Raw genomic sequence first — 21,619 nt, 5'->3', positions numbered from 1 at the left:
TTTTTATGCTCCGGCCCCCTCCGACTTCCCCTCTCTTCCCCGCGGGGGTGCTTTTCGGTTTGGTGTTGGGGGGGGGGTTGGGGGGGGGGGGGGCTGTCAGGGGGTGGGGAGTGGTTGGATGGGGCGTGGGAGTCCCAGGGGTCTGTCTGGGGGTGGGGGTGTGGATAAGGGTTGGGGCAGTCAGGGGACAAAAGGCAGGGAGGCTTAGATAGGGAGTGGAGTCCTGGGGGGCAGTTAGGGGCAGGGGTCCCAGGAGGGGGCAGTCAGGAGACAAGGAACGGGGGGAGAGTTGGGGGTTCTGGGGGGGCGGGAAGTGGGAGGGGCTAGGGCGGGGCTCCTCCCGTCCTCTTTTTTGCTTGCTGAAATATGGTAACCCTAGTTAAGCCAAATTTTAGCTTCTTGTAGCCCTTTTATCTTTGCCCTTTGTAGTTGAACTTACTTCAAACCTGGCTTTGTAACTGAATAAACTGTTTTACTTTTTATCTAAACCAGTCCGGTGCTTTGATTGAACTGGAGGGACTGTAACACCAGGCAAGAGACCAAGCTGCGGTTCCTCTCTTGACAGTAGCAGCAAGTGTAATCATTTCAGTGAGTGTCCCAGGAGAGGGCTAGGCACACCAGGGAAACAGTTCTGGGAAATTTAGGACTGGGAGTGTTGGGATCACTTTGAAACACTAACGAAGGGTAGAAACCAGGCTGTGCCCTGCATGCTTGTGTGTTGGCTCTTGGTGTCCGTGCCGTGCCCTGCTCGCTTGTCTGCTGACTGTTGGTGTCCAGGCAGTGAGCTGCATGAACAGAGCATTTAAGGCACCCAGAGTTATGCCAGACAGGCAGTGACACAACCCGTCACTGGTCTGGGTGGAAGCCCAAAACAGAACAGAAGCGGTGTTGGGAAAGACCCTGCCAAGTCTACAAAATGTTGCTACAGGAAGCAGAAAACCCAGCCGTGGGTTTTAATATTATTGCAGAGCTCTCAGGGGCTCTAAGACGACTTGGGAGCTCAGTGAGAACCTGATCACAAGGTACAGTAGGGTTGTCAGCATGGGTGATGGGTTAGATGTGAGCTGAACTATGCCCCCAGCTTTGGCCATCCTACTGGATTCTTTTGACCTCTCTATGGGACTTTCAAGGGGGAGGCGGCTCTTCCTACTATCAATCTAAAAGCTGGGGTGCAAGGAAGAGCAGACAGGCTGGGGAACAGTCCCAGTATCAGCCCCTCACCCCCACCCCGCAGAAGAGCTGATGCAGACTGTATGAAAGGAGATCCAGGCCCTGCTTGCGAGTCTGATTTTATCCTCAGAGTAGAATAAAACTTCCTTTCCAAGGTGAAGTCCAGCATGACAGGAGCATGTGTCACTGTCTCTTTAATGGCCCCCAAGCAGCAGGAGAAGAGATGCTGCTGCAGAAATAAGCAAAGCCTCAGGTTCCTGCATCCTATAGCCCATAGGGTTTAATGACTGCACAGGTAGCAGCCTGAAACCATAACACATTGTGCATTCATCAGCCAGGACATACACACCTTAGCGGGCCTCATCACAGAGGATGGCTGAGTCCCTTACCTACCTGCACTATTCTTACACTGACCCCTGAACCCAAACTGCTCCAGCTCCCCCAAATAATCTTGGGCCGTCACATTTAACTACAAGGCAGTCACTGATGCAGAACTACTCCTCCAGTTGGCACAGTTGTTTACAAGCTACATCCACCTCCACTGCATTGTTCAGAGGTTCAACTCCGCATGCAAACGCCTGGAATTGCCAGGGCTTTGGAATGCTGTATCTCCGGCTGCCTGTCGGGCAGTAGCCACATGCTGCAGCCCCTCAGCGTTTGTGCTTGTGAGCGTGTTGAGGGTACCCAGAAAGAACTGGCGAGCACAGGATTTTCATTTTATTTACAAGCATGTTTAGTGAGTTATTTGGAAGTATGTACTGGGGGCCCTCAAACTTGTGGCCCCCCCACCCTCTGCAGAGCCATAATTACATCCCTGCCTCAGTTTCCCCTAATGGACTTTCAATAAGGCTAAAGAGATTGATGTATAGTGAACAGTGTCCCTTCAGGGGTCTAGTTTAATCTAACCCAAAGGCAAACCATTACCCAAATAGGCCTCCACCCAGTATCCTAAGGTGCAGGAAGAGGCTGCATTAATTTTAGTCCAACAATTCCACTTATGTCCAGGTCCCTGACTAGTGAGTCCCTCATGATTCAGAGCCCTCTTCTGGAGTCAGGGCCACTTGTCATCAGCTCAGGAAGGGTCTCGGTCCTCTTGGGTCAAGGGCCACATAGCAGTTAAACCACAATGCCCCTGGTTTCCTCAGAGCAGCATCTAATTCCTCTCAGCTGGGGAGCCTACTGCTACCTGGTGAAGTCCTTCTATGGAGACAAGGTTTCAATGAGACTTGGCATTCATACCCCTTTGCTTTTGGAGCCTTTCACACCAGGAATACTCTTCCTTGGTTCAGGCTGCCAACCCTCCAGGATTGTTGAGTGTCCAGAAAATCATGATTCATTGGTAATTAAAGATTATGTCTGTGATGAAACCTCCAGGAACATGTTCATCTAAACTGCCAACCCTATTCTTGGCTTCCTTTCCCGCTGTGCTTCCTCTCCCCAGCACCCCTGTTCCCTAGGACAGGCCACCAGGGGTAGATTCCTAGCCTGCTGCCCTGAGGAGTTCTTTCTCCAGGGGCCTCTTCTGGGTGTTGTTACCTGCCTGAGCCCCCATAACCCTTTAGAAGATCCAGGTGGTAATTAACTCATGTCCTGCTGCTTGGGCACTCACTTATCCTGAGAGGGAGCTGGGCTGGGCACTCACTTTAGCAGGGCCTGTCACAGGTAGGCTGAAAGCCAATCACAAGGTGGCACAATGATCAGCTTGGGAAGAGGCACCCAGTCTGGGTTTGATGGGAAATTGAGTTCTTTGTGCAACGCCCACAGCAACCCACAACTTGCAGCCTCACATACCAGGGTGGCTTTCCCATGTGGCACCTGTGCCTGCCTCTCCTCTCTCCCTTACACATGTATAAGCGAGGGTAAAAAGAGTCTGACCACTCTTTTTGTAACCCTGAGCCAGGGCAGTGTCTGGAGCCTGGCCCAAACACCCAGGCTGTAACCAACACCCCGTGTGCCACAACCAGCCCTTTGTTAGTGACCACAAAAGGGCAAGTCCCTGCCCCTGCAGAGCTGCTGCAGCTGCCCCTGCATCCAGGCACTTCCAAATATATCAGCCGGTGCTCCCTGGACCAGGAGGAGACTCACACTCCCATTCCCTCCGCCTTGCCCTGGAGTCTCCTGGCACTCTAGCCAATGCTTCCTGCCTCACCAGCCCCAACTTCCCCTGCACCCCAGATCCAGTAGGCCATGGCGCGCGCGCACACACACACACCACCCCAACTGGGCTCTGCAGGAGGCAGCAGCACCTCCTCAGGATAGACTCTGTTTGCACAGCAGGACTTGCTGACTGGAAAGGGGGCTGGGGGGAGAGCAGGAAGCCAGCACAGCTCACAGGGCTGAGATTAGACTGAAAAGTGTCACCAATTTGCCAAGAGATGCCATTTGTCCTTCAAACCCAATGTTCCTACCCTCCCTGGGGAGGGGTTTCTCTCCCAGACCCTGCCTCCAGCTGCAAGTAGGGGCACTGGGTTGTAAGGCCACAAACGTCTAACACACAGGACTGCATGATGTCTGGGGAAAGCCTCGTGTGACTCCTGATGGCAGCAGGGCCCCAGCCTGAGGAGCACTGGCCAGCTACAGCATAGTCTCATAGGTGGCAAGGGGCCACTGATAGCACAGAGCCAGGCCTGTCCACAGGATCATGGCCAGCATGAGGCAGGTGGTGACCACAGCCGCTGCCCACAGGTCAGGCCGCTGCCCCTTCACTCGGTTGGGAGCCTCCAAGGGGATCGTGTTGGTGAGGTTCAGCATGTAGCCCAGGCTCCAGCCCACATCCACAGCAGCCACCTGAGAGGAGAGAGCAGAGAAGTTTTATGAACTCAAAGGGCAGGCACTCAGTACTGGGCAGGGAAGGAGGCAAATCAGAGCCTCAGAATCATAGAATATCAGGGTTGGAAGGGACCTCAGAAGGTCATCTAGTCCAACCCCCTGCTCAAAGCAGGATCAATCCCCAGACAGATTTTTGCCCCAGATCCCTAAATGGCCCCCTCAAGGATTGAACTCACAACCCTGGGTTTAGCAGGCCAATGCTCAAACCACTGAGCTATCCCTCCCCCCTTCTTCAGTGATTTACAGCAATACTGAGTGTGCTTGTTCTTATGTAGTCATTCTGCTGTTCAACAGCCACAGAACCTGCTCTGGAGCCCTCGCCCGGCCCTGGAGCCCACCCCAGAACCTGCCCCCCATCCTCCATTGCTGTGAAATTGTGCTCTAGAATTTAAATTTGCAACTTTAACTAAAGGGCATTGTAGCCCCCACAGTTGGGAGAAAAATGAGAGGGATGTAACTGGTGCTGGCTGTGAGCCTGCAGACAGCTCAAGATGAAAGCAGAGAGCCATGACCTGCCTCATTCATCTCAAGGAATTGTTAATTCTGAAATTTAAAGGTGGCAAGTTAAACATCAGCAGTTTGATCAGGGAGCATTTCAAGAAGCATCCAGCTAATGTGTTTCTCCCACACCACCAAACCCTGCCATGCCTTTCCAGGTACCAACACCCTCAGCTGTCCCCTGGCCATGTGTCTCCCACCCTGCCTGACAGCTTCAAATGCAGTGCTGCCATGTGAGTGCAAAATCAGGGGGCTGGAGACAGCATCAAAAAAATTGACTGGAATCTCAGCAAACCCAGGGTGATGGGACTGGTTTGTTGATTTTCAGATTTCATTCATACAGTCTCCACTGAGCTGCCTCAGAACAGAACACAGGAGTTGCCAGACTGGCTCAGAGCCAACATCCATATGGTCCAGTACCCTGTCTCTGGCAGTGGCCAGCATCAGATGTATCAGGGGAAGGGACAAGAACGTGGCAGTGATAGGATAATCTGTCCCGTCCTCCAGCACACAAATCACATTGGGGGGAGGGATAGCTCAGTGGTTTGAGCATTGGCCTGCTAAACCCGGGGTTGTGAGCTCAATCCTTGAGGGGGCCATTTGGGGATCTGGGGCAAAATCAGTACTTGGTCCTGCTAGTGAAGGCAGAGGGCTGGACTCGATGACCTTTCAAGGTCCCTTCCAGTTCTAGGAGATGGGAGATCTCCATTAATTATTTAGTTATTATCCTAGTCTCTGATCTGCCTAGAATGCAGGGACGCTGCTGCAATGTTTAGGGCTACAGAGGATACAGGGGCCTGGGTTAGTCTGAGCGTGTCTAGCTTAATTCACCATCCAGCTGCATGGGAATCAGCTACTCCGACCCTCATTAGGGCCCAACTCCCAGTGACTCCACTTACCATGACAGCTGTTGCCTCCCTGAAGGAGGACATATTTAAGGCCCTTTTTCTGCACTCTATCTGGGCTGGGTTACTGACATGCAGAGCACCTACCATCTGCAGGGTTTATAATCCAGACGGGGGGGTGGGGGGGTGAGGGGTTTGGATTCCTGTGACCTGACTGCCTCGTGTACCTCATGTGGATTTATGTGAGAGCCAGTGTAACGGAGGGACAGGCCTTAGGGGCTGCTGCACCAGACTGCACAAATAGGCTCCCGGGGAAGGAGAATCAGGGCAGGCAGGGTAACTCAAGTTGCCTTTTCAGTTCCTACTTTCTTTGGCCATGGGGGGAGGGGGGGAGAAAACACACACCAACTTTTTTCCAGACTGGCACAATTGTATCATTTGGATTGTGCAACGTAGCTGGGCAGCCACGATTCCAATGCCAAGAACTCCAGCGGGAGGGAAGAAGTGGAGAGCTATTCCAGTGCCCATGCTGGGCCGGGGGGGAGCAGGGTAAAGACTGCACAGGCCCTTTATCGCCAACTCCCCTCATCTTGGCACTGATGGAGCAGATTTCCCGCGGGAGCCCACAGTGGTAAGGCAGGCTGGGGACAGACCCGCTCCGGGGGGCGTGACCCAGGCTGTGCAGCAGACCCTGCCAGGGAGACGTCCTACCTGCCAGTGGAAATGGATGTTGCTCCATGTCTCGTTGTCAAACTTGTAGCCTTGCAGCAGGAGGGTGAGAATGTAGGTGCTGGCAGCGCAGTAATCCTGCAGGCGGGTCTTGTTCCTGCCAGGATCCACCATCTGCACCTAGGGACATGGGGGGGGGGGGGGAAGGTCAGTGCAAACCTGCTGTTCCCATGTAGAGATGGTAACTTTACTCTAGCGAGTCACAGGTCAGAGAGGCCCCCTCGCCCCACCCACAGACCTGCTATTTCAGCTCCAAGCCAGGCATGTGGCAGAGGCCCCCACTGTGCTTTAGATTCCAGTTGCTACCAACCTGGGCCAGATCCAAGCTGGGGACCTCAAGAGAGCAGTGAGGGCTCTATACCCTGTCACTGAACCCTAGGCATGCAGCCCCCACTCCCCTACCCTGCACTCACTAGAATGACCCTCTGCTCTGCCACTGGGATAACTGGGCCCCTCAGGACTTTGGGCCCAGCCGAGTGTCCATCCTGAGAGGGCAGGGTGAAGAATCTGTCGCCCAGGTTTTGTGTGAGAAGGAGCAGCAGGCCAGAGGGTTTCTCCACACACCATTGGGAAATGGTCTGCAGACCACTGATGCGCAACGAGCCAGTTAACCTTCAGAAAATTCAGGGGGGAGAAGTCCCAGAAGAATTTAGAACCCAGAAGCTAACGATTTGTCCCCCATCTTTCTGCCCAAGCCAAGGCTCCCCGCCCCCCGCCCAAGAAGATCCCAAGGGAAGGAGAATCCCAGACTGTTAATGGTACCCTTGTGTTCTCCAGTTTCCCCATGCATCTAGATTCAGGCATTACACGACAGCACCGGCAGCTGCTAACCGGGGTCTCACCTCCTTCCAGTCCTTAGCACAGAAGTGCTCGATGGTGGCACTGACGTCACTCAAGGGATACCCGCTGGTCAGGTTCAGAAAGTGGAAGACTGAATAAAATCCGGAAAAGGCCTTAAAACAACAAACAAAGCAGGTTAGCCAAGCAGCCACCCCTCAGCGACACGTTCTCCGCAGGCCAATGGCCTCAGCCACCCCAACTCTTCACTGCAGGCTCCATAAACCAGCTTCCATCTCCCCTAACTGAAAGGATGCAGCCACAGAAAGGAAGCGGGGTGGGGGGGGAGAGAAACGTGAGGAATTCTCCCACACTCCTCTGGGCATGAAATTAGTGCCAGTGAACAGTGCCTGATGCAGAGCAATGGGTGTGGGGACTCCATCCACAGCAGGGATAGAGCTAGCTAGGGATCTGAACACACTCACTGAGCCACTGCCCATGGCTGGAAGCATGACTTCCCAGGGCACATGCTCATAGGGCAGTATTATCACCAAGGCCTACAGGGCAGAGAGAACAGCCCAAGCTTCCTAGTGTCTTGTGAGTTCAAAGAACTGAGCCCAGGGAACCCCACTAGTTCTCCCAACACACAGAGCTGTAGATAAGATCTAAACGACAAGGGTTACATTCATGAGATGCAGCTTGCATCAGATGGAGGCAGCACTGGAATATAGTCTGATGGGTGCATGGATGGGCAAGAGGAGAAATGGGCATATGTCAGTCCAACACCTTCATAGTCTCTACACTGGCCTGGAAGCGGGGAGCTAACAGGAGCTGGGGGAAAAGGGAGTTCAGGAAAGCGTGACTGTCCCCAAGAGACAGCATGGACTGAGGCACCAAGCTGCCCCAGATCCTGGGCACAGACATTCAGGAACAAGCACTACTTCTCCCTAGGTACGATATGCATGTTGGGGAGATTTGGGATTGGCATGGTATGGGTTAGTGACGCCCAACTTTCCCTGCTGAACCACAGTGTTCATGCTGCGGGGACAGAGGGGTATCGTCCCACGTCCCTTTGATGGAAGCCACACGAGCACCGCCGGCGTCTGGAAATCTGTCTCCAGACAAGAGGGGCACTGGATTAGGAGCTGAGTGCTGTAGCTCAGAACTGAGGTGTGAGGACAGGAAGGTCCATATGACCTGTCTATTCACATACCCACAGCATGTCTGGGTGGTGCCAGTGCTCCAGAGCTGGGAGCCGCTTCCTTTCCTAAGGCCTTGTCTAGATGGCGACATTGTGTGGATTTAATGTATAGCGAAAATTTAAACAGAGCTAGGTCAGCAGATGCTCGGATTGCAGTTTGAGAGACTTATTTTGGTTTCGCTTTCACCAATTTCTAATCAACGTAGGCTAAACCAAAAAATAGCCTGGGTTGAACCAAGGGATGTCTAACCCTGCAATCTGAGGAGTGTAATCTCAGGCAGACTTACCTGCACTAGCTTCACCCACACTAGCATGGCTAAAACTAGCAGTGTAGACGCAGCAGTGGGGGTCAAGCGCAGGCTAGCAGGACAAACCCCAGGTCCCTGGTGCACTTGTGAAGCCTGTGTGGCCACATTACACTGCTATGTGTAGTCGCTCTAATGCTGGTAAAACTAGCACAGCTATGGCCACCTGTGCTGCAGTCACCCTGGCATTGCCATGTCGATGGGCTCTAAGAACCCACACAGGTTTGGGCACTGCTTTACTCACGTCGATTTAGAGTCTCACCTTAAGTTGAACCTTTGCAACTTGCCCAGGTAGACAACACAGCCACTTCACTTTCCCATGTTTACAGACAGTTAAAAATTGTAACTTGCCCCACACCCTGCCCCATGTGCCCCCAGCCAGCGATCACCAAGATGCCATATGCTGGAAGGAAAGGTCACAAGAGACATAGCAGCAGCTTGTTCTGTGCACTGGGCTGGACCTGGCTTTCAGACATTTGCTCGCATTAGTACCAATGGGAATTTCCCCCCACAGCACCCCCCCCCCCCAAAAGGTACAGGGACCCTCAGCCAGCATGAGAGCCCTCAGAACCCAGCTCCCTACAGTGTGGTAGCCAGCTAGAAGAGAAGGGAAGGCTCCCTTACGAAGAACTGCCCATGCTCCGGTGGCTGGTAGACCCCGTTGAACCCGCACGTCCTGTTGGCCCCACAGGCTGTGAAGTTGAAGAGTTTCTGGACGGCATTCCTGCACTCCGCTGGGGCTCCTGTCCCCCGCACCGTGAGGATCTGGCTGGGGTCGTGTGCAGCTGGTGCCGGGATGCAGGGACTGTCATACAGGGCAGCGGCAGTGATGTTCTCCTCATATCCCCTAGGGTAGCACGGGTGGGAGATCTGCTGAGAGGTGAGGTTCTCCTAGAGAAAGGGGAACCCATTAGCAGTGCTCAGGCTTGGGATAGCAGCCAAACCCCCGTCCCCACCACTTCACACACAAGCCAGCCTTGTAGTCTGGAACATCCCACAGTGGAGAAAGCAGAGGGCAGGCCCGAGATGCTACCCAGCCCTATGCACGCTGGATTTTCTCTGGAATCCTGCTAATCTCTCAGAGGGAAACATTCCCTTCCCACTCTGGGCCCATTCAGAGCGGTGATCTCCTTACCCGGCTGCAGGAATTAAACTGTCGGATGGGGAACAAACAAACAAACAAACAAAGTCTGACCAGCGCCCCCGCTCTGCTCCTGCAGGCTGACAGTCCCTGTGTACACTCAGCAGAATGAGGGCTGGACTAGGACCAACCCCTCAGCACCAGTGCTCTGCATTCCTCCCCTTACGCCCCCACTGGCTCACAGTCCTGCACCCTACTGGCCTCGCTCCTTTGGGAGACACATTCATTCCCATGTAATGAAAGACCAAGACAAGATTCACATTATACTCTATGGGCAACCACAGAGATTCAGGACCATCCAGAGCCTCCTCAATGGAGATCCTAAGGCAGGGAGGGTGCTAGTTTTGCCATGGATCCTCCTGTGGTTTGCAGTTTCTCTTTCCTGTCAGGTCACCTCATGCTAGATCAGCTTGTTTTAAAAAGGAGAGCATGGGTGGGGAAGAGCCAAAAGCCAAGGGCAAGCACGGATTCATCTTTACAAAAAACACTCTGCACACTCTGACATTTTGCCCAGCATTTCTCATTCTTTCACCCAACTTTTAACAGTAACTGGACCAGCAAGCCAGGGGACAGCTTGTGGGCTGGCTCCCCCACCAGCAGCAGAATTTCAGTGTCACCTCAGTGGGCTGTGTCTCACAGCGACTCTGCCGCACCTTCCCATCGGCAGCCTCTCCCTGTTTAGGCTGCTAACCCTGTCCCTGCAGGAATCTCTTGCCAAACCTTTTGCCTGCCTAGTGCCAAGTGTCCCTTCTTGACACTGCTGTCTGTCTCGACTGAGCAGGCTCCCTTTTCTAGGAAACGCTGCCTCCAAGCCGTCATGTGAGCTGTGGTCAGCTGTCTGAGGTGCAGAGCCAAAGCCTCGACAGAGGGCCCTGGGTTGCATGCATGTGCCCCAGCACCAGTACCCTGTTACAGAAACCTGCTGATAGACTGAAAGGGCATCTAGTCTCCCTGCGATTCGCCCCTGTGCAGTCAGATCAGAGCTCCCTTCACAGGAAGGCCCATAGATCTGCCGTGGAAGTTAAACAGCACAGGGCCATGCAGAGCCTGCTATGCTGCTGGTATTCGTGGAGCTGGGTAAAGCTCTATGCTTCACACACATCCTTGCCTACAGCCCGGGGAGTTAAGTGCCACTAGAACTCAAGTTCTGATCCCACCTGGGCCACAGACTCCTCCTGGAGCATAGGACAAGCCTCTTACAGCAGCTACTCGCACACAGCCACTATGTTTGGTGCCCAACGTGAGACACCTCAGGCCAGCTTTTCAGAGGTGCTTAGCATACCCAGTTCTAGTCAGTGGGAGCTCCAGGTGCCACTTGGCTCTGAAAACCAGGCCAGAGGCACCTCCAGTGGATACCCCACATCAGAGGTAATATTTTAAGGTGTTGTCCTCTCTGCCTGTTTCCCTTCTGCAGCACAGGGTTAACACCTCCCGCATGGGGAGCAATGGGGTAAGTAGTTGATGGGTATGGATCTCATTATATGAAGTGCCAAGTTATTACTAGCTTTGCCTTTTGCTGCACTGTACAGCCAAAGGTGCAATAGCTCCATAGGGCCATGTGCGCATCCCACTACACTTGTGCTACCAGACTCAGTGAGCCCCAGGTCTGGTGAAGAGGAAATAGGCAGATTCAGGAGAATACCTCTCTGAGGGATGCAATCAGCTTCTTCAAGGCTTGGTTTTCCCCGTAGCAAAGGTAGCTGTGGGTATAAAGCGAGTAGTTGGTCCCATACAGCCAGAAGAGGACTTCGGTGTTGTTGTCCTCAATGGCCCGACCAGGGTGAAAGGTTATCTGGGTCGAGGCTCCTCCAAGGTCCAGTGCTCCCACAACTGCAGCTGCCTCAGGGTGTATCCACGTCCCTGTGAAAGAGAACTGCCCCCACCACATGGAATCAGTTCACTGCTGGTGCTTAGAGTTAAGAACAGCGTCACTGGAGGGCCAGGGGATAGAGTGCCCATCTCCATAGGAAAGCAGCGTCACAGGCTGAGCAAGGAAGCATGTCTGTTAATCAGTGTCCATGACTCTTGCACTGGGATGTGGGGCCTAGGAGACCAGCTGCCACTCAGGGGGTGTCTTTTCCGCCACTTAACTAGACACGTCTCATCCAAAAGCTGAGGCCTGGCATGGGACAGGGTCTCCCTGAATCCCTCCTGCCATGGAAGTGCTGCTGCCTGCAGCTGAAGCAGGGAGAGACACCAGCACCCTCCTAAGTAAAGAAACACCAGCTCCTCTTGTGAGGGGTTTGGTCCTATGTCAGGGACTCAAAATCCAGCTTCCAGAGCCCTGGATTCTCATGCAGTGTGGGAATTCCCAGCTGGAGCCAAGAAGGCACAAGCCAGAGAAGGGAGCAGGTCTGGGAAATGAGCTAGGCTGAGACGACCTGCCATGTTGGCTCCTCGTCTGACCCGTTTTCTATAGAAAAGGAGCAGCCCTGCCAGCCAAGGTCACTCCCTTTCCTTCCCCCCTGCCCAGGCACTGACCTTGACGAGCGTCTCCAGCAGGTAGTTGATTGTGATCCAGCCAAAGGATCCTTCCTCATTCCCAGTGAGGATCCGAGCGCCACGGAAATCTACAGGGTACTGCCGGATGGTCTTGGAGACCTCTGCAAAGACCAGGTCGGCTTTTGTGCTGTTCTGCTCCCTGCGAATGGGGAGGGGAGAGATTCCACTGGGCCCCTGACGGATACGGTGTGGCATGCACAGTGACTGCCTAATCCAATCCCTTCCAGAGGGGTAATAAACCTGAACATGAGCATCTTCCCTGGAGGTGCCGAAGTGGGTGAGAAAAAGGCCCTCTGCTCCTGATACTCCATCAAGTCAGCCAGTAACAGAAGAGGAATGTAGTTAACGCTTAATTACAAGTTTCTGGCACTTGCAGTTCCTCACATTGCCATGGCACCCCAATGGCAAGAGCCTCGCCTAGACCGACTGGTCCTGCAAGAGCCCCCCAGGAGTTTAGCAATGCACACGCTCACCACGGACATGCAGCCCACTCTGGAGTAGAGGGAAGGCAGTAGGTGGACAAGCTGCATGAGTGGGACAGAGGCACAGGGAAAATGTTATCACCTGTGCAGAGTATAGATTTGAGGTCTGTCCCCAAAGACTCCTGCAGTGAACAGTAGGTGACTGAAATGGGGGAACCGGCCATTCCCTGTGCAGAGCTGCCCTCCACACAGTCACTCCAGGTACCTCAGCAGCCGCATGCCCGCAGTAGCGCCGAGGTAGGTGGGCGTTTCTCTCTGTTGCTCCACAGGGATGATCGTCATGGCCTTGTCCAGACAGGCCCTCAGGCAGGCTCCGGCCCTAGTGGGGTTGTCAGCGTAACTGGAGATCCCAGGTCCTGGAATGAAGCATCCCAGTGAGAGCCTGAGCTCAGCCAGGGCCCTGAGACAGGGACTGGCAATGCTGTTGGCACCTGGGGCTGGAGAGCCCAGAGTGAGGGTCAGTTGTTTGCTGGCATCAGCATGCAGGGAAGAGGAGTGTATAGATGTAGGAAAAGTCTGCGGAGCGCCAACCAAGGTCTGGGGGGGAACTGCCCTCCTTGCCCCATAGCAAATTACACTCCTGCAGCAGAGCACTGTGGGAGAGGCTGCTCCTGCCTGGCAGCTGGGCCATAGGACACCCATGCATCCTGGGTCTGCCGTCACCACGACATAGAGCTTGAATGCAGACAAAGGTCGGGGTGTCTGGGCCTGGGGCTGCGTTGGGGACATCTCATTCCCCCAGGCTCACTGCCGTTTTACAGTACAGCTGGGTGTCACCCCTGCTTTCCGGATAGCAGTCTAGGGATGGGGGAGGGTCACACTCACTTCTCCCATTTTGGCTTTGTAGGTCTTTCCATGGCACAGGGATGTGGTGGACAGTTCAGCTTCCACCTTTGCTCCCTGGGGTCCACTGCATTATATTGCAGGTAGCTAAAGGAGCAAAGTCCACCTGTAATATATGTGCTTGTGCTGCACCTATGATGTCAATGGCCAAACTCACACCTAGTCCAACTCCACTGACTTCTGTAGAGTCCCACCAGGGATGAATGGGGCCCAGTTGCTATCCCTGGAAAATAGAGATCCAGGCAGAAGGAGGTGGTGTTAGGCCTGAGGGGTAATCCAAGTGCAGGGCAGTAAATAGCACAGCAACCTTTGCCCCTGACAGAAGCATTTCACACACATTTCTTGGCACATGGACACAACCAAGTGGAGGGCATAAGGGTGAGAGAGAGAGAGAAACATCTGACTGACCTTGCACGGTGCAGGCCTCAGCCTGGCTGACGATGCCGGTGCCGTTCTCTTTATCCGCTGGCCACTTGTAGATGTAGAGAGCCGTGTGCGAGGAGCCGGCATCAAACACCATCCCATACTGAAGGGGGAGCCGGGAGGGAAGATGAGGTCACAGAGCTCACAGCTGCACAAGGGCTGCTGTATGTGCTCTCAGCTCTTGCATCCAAAGAATTGCACTTTCAGGCTTGACCTTCCAGCCCGGCTTTAACCAGGCCTTTGTTTCTATTCCTTGGGTTTTACAGTTAGATAAAGTTCCGAGATGGAAAGGGAAGTGAGGTGTGAAACAACAAGTCTCACGCCCCTGCAGTGACATTCACAGAGCTCTCAGGAGTTGGAGACACATGTGGAATGGCTCAAACCTGTGGGGCTGTTCACCGGCTATCAGCTATCGGAGGCTGGGAAATCAGGAAGTGGTAGTTTTGCAACAGTCTTAGAAAAGTAAGAATGAAAGAGACAACAGGGAAGGAACATGAAACCCTGGGAAGAAGGACAGAGGAGAGGAAACATACAAGATGCTCATGAGATCTGAAAAGAGAAAGTGGAAATAAAAGTCAAGAGAAACTAGTTTAGTTACACAGCAGAACCACTAACAGACAGGATGACACACAGCAGGTCTGGGGACACGGAAAAGCCTATTTCTAACAGGCTATCAAACCCACACAGCTAGCAGAGGTTTCTGTATCAGTCATTGCAAGCAATGTACTCTAGCAACTGCACCTACCTTGGTTTTTGCAGGCAGATAAACGTCCTTCACTTGAACAAGGATGAGGATGAGGGTAGCTATTCCTGAAGCTGCAGCCACCGCAAGAAGGCACCTGGCATCCTGCCCTAACATTGCTGCACCAATCTGAGAGCAAAGCAGAAGCTGTGTCAAGACAAACACATCTCATCTTCCTGCTTTCCAGCCAGTTCCTGGTTTACTTTTAAAGAGAGTTCAGGACAAGGGCGGTGGGTGGCTAACGCGTCCCATTGAGCCTGTCCCCACTGCAGTGAGTCTGTTTCCAGCTTCACAAGCATACATTTGAGCAATTGTACATCCTGATGGTACAGCAAACTAGATGACCCTGGTGGTGGGTTTGGTGCAGAGAGGAGCAGAGGAGGCTCAGAGAGGAAAGAGCTCCCATAAGACCAAACAACAACAATATGCAGGCCTGGCCCAGCCCAGAGAGGCTCAGGTGCTGGTGATTGCTACTTCTGCTCCATGCCACACCATGCAGAGCACAGCTCAAGTTGCAGTAGGCCCCTGGCATAACAACTTGAGCAGAACAGCCAATCACAATGCCACCCCCATGGTCCAACTCCATCATCTCTGACCCCATGGCAGGTTCTGCTCTCCTAGTTAGCAGACAGTCTCATCCCAACTGTAACCCAAAGTTGAAGTGCAAGATCCTGCACCATTTCTAGATTCACTTTCCATTCCTTGCCCCTCCCCACATTCGCCTCCCCTTTCGAGACTAGCAAAGCTGTTTGGGTCTGGTGGGAGACAGGGCACATACATTGGATCAAGGGCTATGGGATGGGGACGGGTTTGATTTTTGTTTAAAATATATTTAATACAGAAAAATAAAGAGGCTTGGGAGTGTAATTACATGCATGCAAAGAAAGCATTTTACATCATTCATAACTTCACACACACACAGCGGAGAGAAAAACCCTCATTTTACAAATGGATTCAGAGGTTAAACATTCCAGGCCCCAGAGGGAACAAGTGAACCCGGGAGTTCCTGGCGCTTAGTTCTGTGCTCTCGCATTAAGAGATGCCAGGTGTTGTCTGGGTGGGTGAGACCAGCAAGCTCAGCTGTGCTATCTGGCACTGTTTCAAGCCAATTCTTTGTTGTGAATAAGTCATTGGACAGGTTACTCCTGGGGAAATTCTGCGCTACTGCAGCGCAGCAGAAACCACCCCCCACCCAATCCCTTTACTTCCTTGCAGAAAATGGTTTCTGTGGGGAAGCAAGGAGAAGCTGTACCAGTGCTCACTCACCCCTCCAGGCAGCTTCACAGCTCACATGCATCTGTTCAGGCAGCCAGGGGAGAGGTAAATCACTGGCTGGAGGAGGGTCTGGGGATGGCCAGGCAACCCAGGGACATTAGTCACAGCTGGGGAAGGTGGGGGGGGGGGAGGAGAGCCGAGGACGGAGACAGAGTCCCCCCTCCCACTTCCCTGCACAGAGCAGATGGGGCTGGGTCAGATCAAGCCCCAGAAACTTCCCCTGGCTGCACGAAGCTCTGCACTGCGGGGAGGGACGGGACGACAGGGTTCTGGGAGTGGGGGGAGGCTCAGCAGGAGGGTTTGGTGCAGGGGGGTCCAGATGCGTAGAGGCTAGGTGGAGAGGAGAAGCAGCTCCTTGTACAGTGACCCCTCCTCCCACCCGGAACCCCCCCCCCCCATGAGCTCCCCAAACCCCCACCATGCCAAGCCTCACCCCCGCATCAGAAGCCCCTCCATACCCGGACCCCCACCCCACTGAGCCCCAACCAACTGCACCCTGACCCCACCCCACCAAGCCCCACTCCCTCCCCCCACTGAGCCCTAACCACCTTCACTGTGCCCCTCCCGCTTTGCAGAGTCCCATTCCCCCTGCACCCAGAACCCTGCACCAAGCCCCTGTGCCCCAGACTCCCCCCTGCACCCAGACCCCCCCACCAAGCTGCCCACATCCAGACTGCGCCACACAGAACCCTGGTACTCTTGAGGGAATTTTGCACGGAAAAGTTTAAAAATGTAGAATTCTGAAAAGTTCTACATATTTTAATTGTCAAAACAACAAAGAAACACAATATAATCACACCATTTTCAATTATTTTGGTAATTTATTTCAAATTACTTGTCAAATAATTGAAAATGGTGTGATTATAAAGTTGTTTTGACAAATAGGCAGAATTTTGCAAAATTTTAAAAACTTGTGCACAGAATATTTAATATTTTGGTATCAGAGGGGTATCTGTGTTTGTTGCCTTTTACAGATCCAGACTAAGAGTCCTGTGGCACCTTATAGACTAACAGATGTATTCACCCACAAAAGTTTATGCTCCAATACATCTGTTAGTCTATAACAGGGGTCGGCAACGTTCAGCACGCGGCTCGCCAGGTTAAGCACCCTAGCGGGCCGGGACAGTTTATTTACCTGCTGATGCGGCAGGTTCGGCCGATCGCGGCCACCACTGGCCGCGGTTCGCCATCCCGGGCCAATGGGGGTGGCGGGAATCGGCGCAGGCGACGAATGTGCTGGCCGCAGCTTCCCGCCGCCCCCATTGGCCCAGGACGGCGAACCACGGCCAGTGGGGACCGCGATTGGCCAAACCTGCTACGTCAGCAGGTAAATAAACTGGCCCGGCCAGCTAGGGTGCTTACCCTGGTGAGCTGCGTGCCAAACGTTGCTGACCCCTGGTCTATAAGGTGCCACAGGACTCTGATTTTTTGGCACAGAATTCCCTCAGGAGTAGACAGGTGGTGGGGTTTTTCTTTTGAGATCTTGTGTTCAAGTAATTTCATCACTGTTCGAACCACTCTGGTCTTTCTGTTCTCTCTGCCAGACTGGTCACACAGCCCCGTGCCAACAAGGTAAAGGGCAGGGAAGGGTTAGGCAGGGAGAGGTATGTGATTGGGAAGGAAAAAGAGGGAAACAAACAATTCCTGATGCACGAAGGGAATATTCATTATCTGAATACAAAAGAAAATGAAAACATTTCAGAACAGATTGGCCATGTTCTTGCCATTTGTTTTCTAATGCCCCTGTCTTCTCGCTGCTGCACATCAGCTGAGAGGTCTGTTCTTGTCAATGGTGCAGCATGGGAAGAGCAGTCTATAGAGAAAGGTCAGCGAGCAACACACATGATTTCCAAAATGCTTCCGATTCCCCACATTCAATTCAATCCAAAAACAACACGGTCATCCCCCTGAGCTTTAACTTCCCGGGGGTAGGTACAGCTTCAGGAGAACCAGATGGGGAATGGTTCTCCTGTCCTGCAAAAATGTTCAAAAGTAAGAAATATTTTTGCGTTCTGAATCAGGATGAAAAGTCAAAACCTTGAATATTTGTGTGACTTGAAAAATCTGAACACAATTTCAGTTCAGGTCAATAAAACCATTTTGTTTCAACAATGTAAAAAATTTCATTTTGGTTTTGACCTTTTTAGTGTAGATTACAAAGCCAAAAGACATTTTGAATAGGAAAACTGGAATTTTTCATTTTGAAAAAAATCTCAAGATGAAACATCTACAGTTTCAAAACTTTTTGCTAAAAAAACTTTAAAAATGTATCACAACCCACCGTTCCCCATGACAACGCTGGGTTTTGATGACTCGTCCATTCTTCAACACAAAACTGTATTGTCAAAAGGCTCCTGCTAACACTAGTATTGTAGCTGTGGTGGCCTGGGCAGCAGTGAGCAGGAGCACAGGCTAGCCAACCTGAGGAAGTTCCCACCGGGGCGGAGCAAGTGCTACCGTGGCTACACTACTATTAGTGCATCAGCTCAATGGGAGCTAGCGCAAGCATGTCTGCTTGAGCTGGGAATCACACCCCCAGCTCCAAGTACAGCCACGTCTACACTTACGGCAGCATGTAGAGGACGGCTGCATGCCCAGCTAGCACGGGTATAAATAGCAGTGTAGACAGCGAGGCACAGCTTAGGTGAGAAGAGTAGAGCTCCCTACATGCCTGAACCCCCACGGCAGGTACCCTACCTGGTTCTACATGCCCAAGCCGTGCCTCCCATGTCTATGCTGCTATTTTTAGCAGCTTTTTCTTACTGCCTCCCCCTGCTCCACATGTGGCTACACACTGCAGTGACAAGTGAGGATGCACCCTGCTTTCACGGCAGCATACAGCTATGCATGTAGTGCCTGTATCCTACATACCACTGCAGGTGTAGACAAGACACAAAAGTGGTATGTGGGGTGGGGTTCCTGATTCTGCTTGCAGGTAGGGGGCTCTGTGGGGAAGCATGCGATCAGACTAAGTCTGAAAAGAGCAAGCTGGAACAAGGTGGGGTGAGTTGTGCCTTTCTGCCTTGGGGAGCAGCCTGCTTCATCTCGCTCTGGTTTTGGTTTCTATATGTTATCGCTTTGGATTCTAAGAATAAAAGTAGTGCTATGCTGCAACCCTCCAGCAAGAGTATTTGATGTTCTTATTTAACTTCTGTGTTTTTGCCTTGAACACAATACCCTGTGAGGCCAATTTCTCTTGGGCTTGGAAAGAGCAATCACGTAAGATCTCTTCTTCCAAGGCCTCGCAAACGAGATAGTAAACGGATTTCAGAAATGGATCTTAGCCAAAATCTTGGGTCCCCAATCTGACTGAATCCCTCTCTCCCATCTCTATGTGTTGACTGCCTTTGTGGGGTGTAAGAATTACAGGTTTTACACCTAAGTCTTCCTCTGTGTTTGTATAGTGCCTGACACAACACAGCCCTGATCTGGACTGGGCCCTCCTAGCACTACCACAATCCAAATAAATAGCCATAGAGCCCCCAGACTTTGGGGGAATGTTGATCGCACTGAGGCAGGCACCAATCCCAGTTCACTAGTAGCTGTCAGCATTAGAAAGCCAGCATTTACCAACAGTCACCCCACAGCAGGATCTAAAACACTGTAATGGTCTCACCTCTTGGCAGACCCCTGGGCTTCCTCAATTAAAACCAAGCCGGAACTATCGGGAGAAGTCCCTTTTTCACTGGCATGCACGAAGTGTGGGGCCTGGCAGAGGGATCGTACCCAGGGCAGCAGAGGAAAGCACATACCAACCACAAGCCAGCAGCTTCCGTTAGCCTGACCCAAAGCCCAGGGGAGTGCCCTGGTGGCATTGCACAGGGCACTGAAGAGGAATTCCCAGCCACGGCCAGGAGAGTTAAGTGGAGGCTGAAGTCAACAGGAATGGTGCCCACTGACATGCGGGCTGAGCTTGGCCCCATGCTCTGCTGAGGTGCAGAGCAGCTGACGAACATGGGAACAGGGCCAGCCCTAGACCTTTTACCACCCAAGGAGGGAAAAAACAAAACCAACCTGGCCAAATGTTGCTCCAGCTGTTGGCACCCTAGGGCAACCTCCCTGGTCTCCCACCTGAAGGCCAGGTGACGTGTCTGAGCCTGGTCCAATTGTGATACTTGTTTGGCATGTCCAAATTCACCTCCCAAAACTGACCCCCCACAGCTGGCAGCCAGATGCAGCGCAGGCACAGGGCAGAGTGTCTCCACGTGCTCCTCCCCCTTCTCCCACCCTGCTCACCTCCCCAGCTGGAAATGAGATGCTGTGCAGGGAAACTAACTGGGCCATTGAGAATACAGCCATAAGGGAGCCAGTCGAGAGGAGGCAAAGGGCAGGTTCTTCTGGACTGCTAAGAGAGGCACAGGAAGGAAAGACGTGCAGGGGAGAGAGGGAGGAACAGGGCTGGCTAAGTCTAGCGACGCAGAAGCCTCGGTAGGGAGATCTCTGTTCCTGTCAGATCCTGTTGAGAGGGCCTAAAGCTCTGCAGAGTGTAAACAGGCAGGAGCCCGGGGGGACTGTGGTGATATTGCTGAAGGGGAATAGAAATAAAGTTTCACTGAGCACACACCCGGTGGAGTCCATGTGGTTTCTGCAGGGAAGAGGATGGGGCGGAGACAGGTCCCCGTCAGACCCCCAAAACCCCTAAATGGTGAATTACAGGAACAGCCCTGAACTAGCCCCAGGAAGATAGAGAAGATGATCTAACAAAGACCCAGTCTTAAATTTTAAATGTAATATAGGCTAGGTTAAAAGGTGGCAAATTCCAAACAGATAGAAGTCAATACTATTTCACACAGTGCACAGCTAGATGGTGGAACTCCCTGCCACAGGAAGTCAACAAGGCCAGTTTACTTAGATTGTAGGGCAGAGGCTGCCTCCTTGTACCGTACCTGGCAAACTGGGGGTCCTGGTCCATGACTGGGGCTCCTAGGTGCTACCTCAATACAGACACCGACAATGCAAGATTCAAAAGGGGATTGGGCAGTTACAAGAGGGACGGCTAACAGCATTCTGGCAGGGATCTTACAGTGCCTGTCTCCAGGTCTGAGCCAGTGCCCTGCAGACTAACGCGGGGGACAGATTATCTCACAGCTCCCTACTGCAGGGTTCTCGCCCTCCTCGGGAGCCACTGGGGCCTGTGTAGCCAGGACACAGGACGAGATGGCCCTTGGGACGGATCCAGTCCGGCACTTCTGAGAGGTTTTCAGAGGAGCCGGAGGGAGCCACATGCCCAACTCTCGCTGCATGTCAGAGAACTTCCCCGGGCTCCTCCCAGTCCCGTCCCCGCCATTCTGCTGGGAGCGCCCAGCGCAGGGAGCCCGGGGAACACGAGCGACGCGCGCCCCCGGGCACGGGCACCGACACGACACCAAAGGGGACTCGGAGCAGCCCGCGAGCCAGGGCAGCCGGAGTCCCGCGTTACCTGCCGTGCAGGAATCCAGAACAGCTGCGTCCTGCTGCGGAGCCTCCCGCCCGGCGCCCGGCCCCCTTCCCCTGCAGGCAGCCCGCCCCGCCCCGCAGTGGCCCGGCCATCTCTTTCGCTTTCCGGCGGCCCTGCCCCCAGAACAGCGGCGGCGTTGCAGCTCGCCTGGGAGCGCCCCGGTGACCCCGCTTGGCGAGGCTGCTGCTCCCTAGCAGCAAAGCGAAAGCAAAGCCCCTGCCAAGCCCCTCCCCGCCCGGGTTTCCAGCCTCCCGCCCCAGCCCAAACGCCTCTGGTGAGGCCCAGTCTGTTGACTCGGGCTCTGAGCGCCAGGGCGTTTTCTTTCCGCTCCCAAGTTCTCTGCTTTCAGAGTAGCAGCCGTGTTAGTCTGTATCCGCAAAAAGAAGAACAGGAGTACTTGTGGCACCTTAGAGACTAACA

At 53.3% G+C, this 21,619-nt stretch overlaps 1 protein-coding gene across 3 annotated transcripts; it reads right to left on the bottom strand.

The window, feature by feature from the left end:
• Positions 1–1,671: 1,671 nt before the first annotated feature.
• LOC117889439 (ectonucleoside triphosphate diphosphohydrolase 8-like) lies at positions 1,672–21,279 on the bottom strand. 3 transcript variants are annotated; one of them, XM_034793643.1, is made up of 10 exons: positions 21,182–21,279; positions 14,491–14,616; positions 13,731–13,848; positions 12,685–12,835; positions 11,977–12,136; positions 11,138–11,368; positions 8,979–9,245; positions 6,914–7,024; positions 6,054–6,191; positions 1,672–3,957 (listed from the first exon to the last, which is right to left on the bottom strand). In XM_034793643.1, exons 2-10 carry the CDS (start codon positions 14,602–14,604, stop codon positions 3,745–3,747), a joined length of 1,503 nt encoding a protein of 500 aa, XP_034649534.1. In that variant the 5' UTR covers positions 14,605–14,616; positions 21,182–21,279; the 3' UTR covers positions 1,672–3,744. The 3 variants fall into 3 exon arrangements, with proteins under 3 accessions (XP_034649534.1, XP_034649535.1, XP_034649536.1); XM_034793644.1 differs by lacking the exon at positions 21,182–21,279 and adding an exon at positions 15,754–16,021; XM_034793645.1 differs by lacking the exon at positions 21,182–21,279 and having other exon boundaries at positions 13,731–14,294; positions 14,491–14,619.
• Positions 21,280–21,619: the final 340 nt, after the last annotated feature.

This window comes from Trachemys scripta, chromosome 17 (genome assembly GCF_013100865.1).
Source record: "Trachemys scripta elegans isolate TJP31775 chromosome 17, CAS_Tse_1.0, whole genome shotgun sequence".
Taxonomy (NCBI): Eukaryota; Metazoa; Chordata; order Testudines; family Emydidae; genus Trachemys; species Trachemys scripta.
This window is presented reverse-complemented; position numbering and strand designations above follow the sequence as displayed.

Coding starts and splice junctions, on each gene's coding strand:
- LOC117889439 (XM_034793643.1), bottom strand. CDS start 14,604: ATGTTAGGGCAGGATGCCAGGTGCCTTCTTGCGGTGGCTGCAGCTTCA. Junction 12,137..12,684: donor GCGGGCATGCGGCTGCTGAG/GTACCTGGAGTG, acceptor CCCCATTCGCAG/GGAGCAGAACAGCACAAAAG. Junction 9,246..11,137: donor TGATTGCATCCCTCAGAGAG/GTATTCTCCTGA, acceptor CCCTTTCTCTAG/GAGAACCTCACCTCTCAGCA.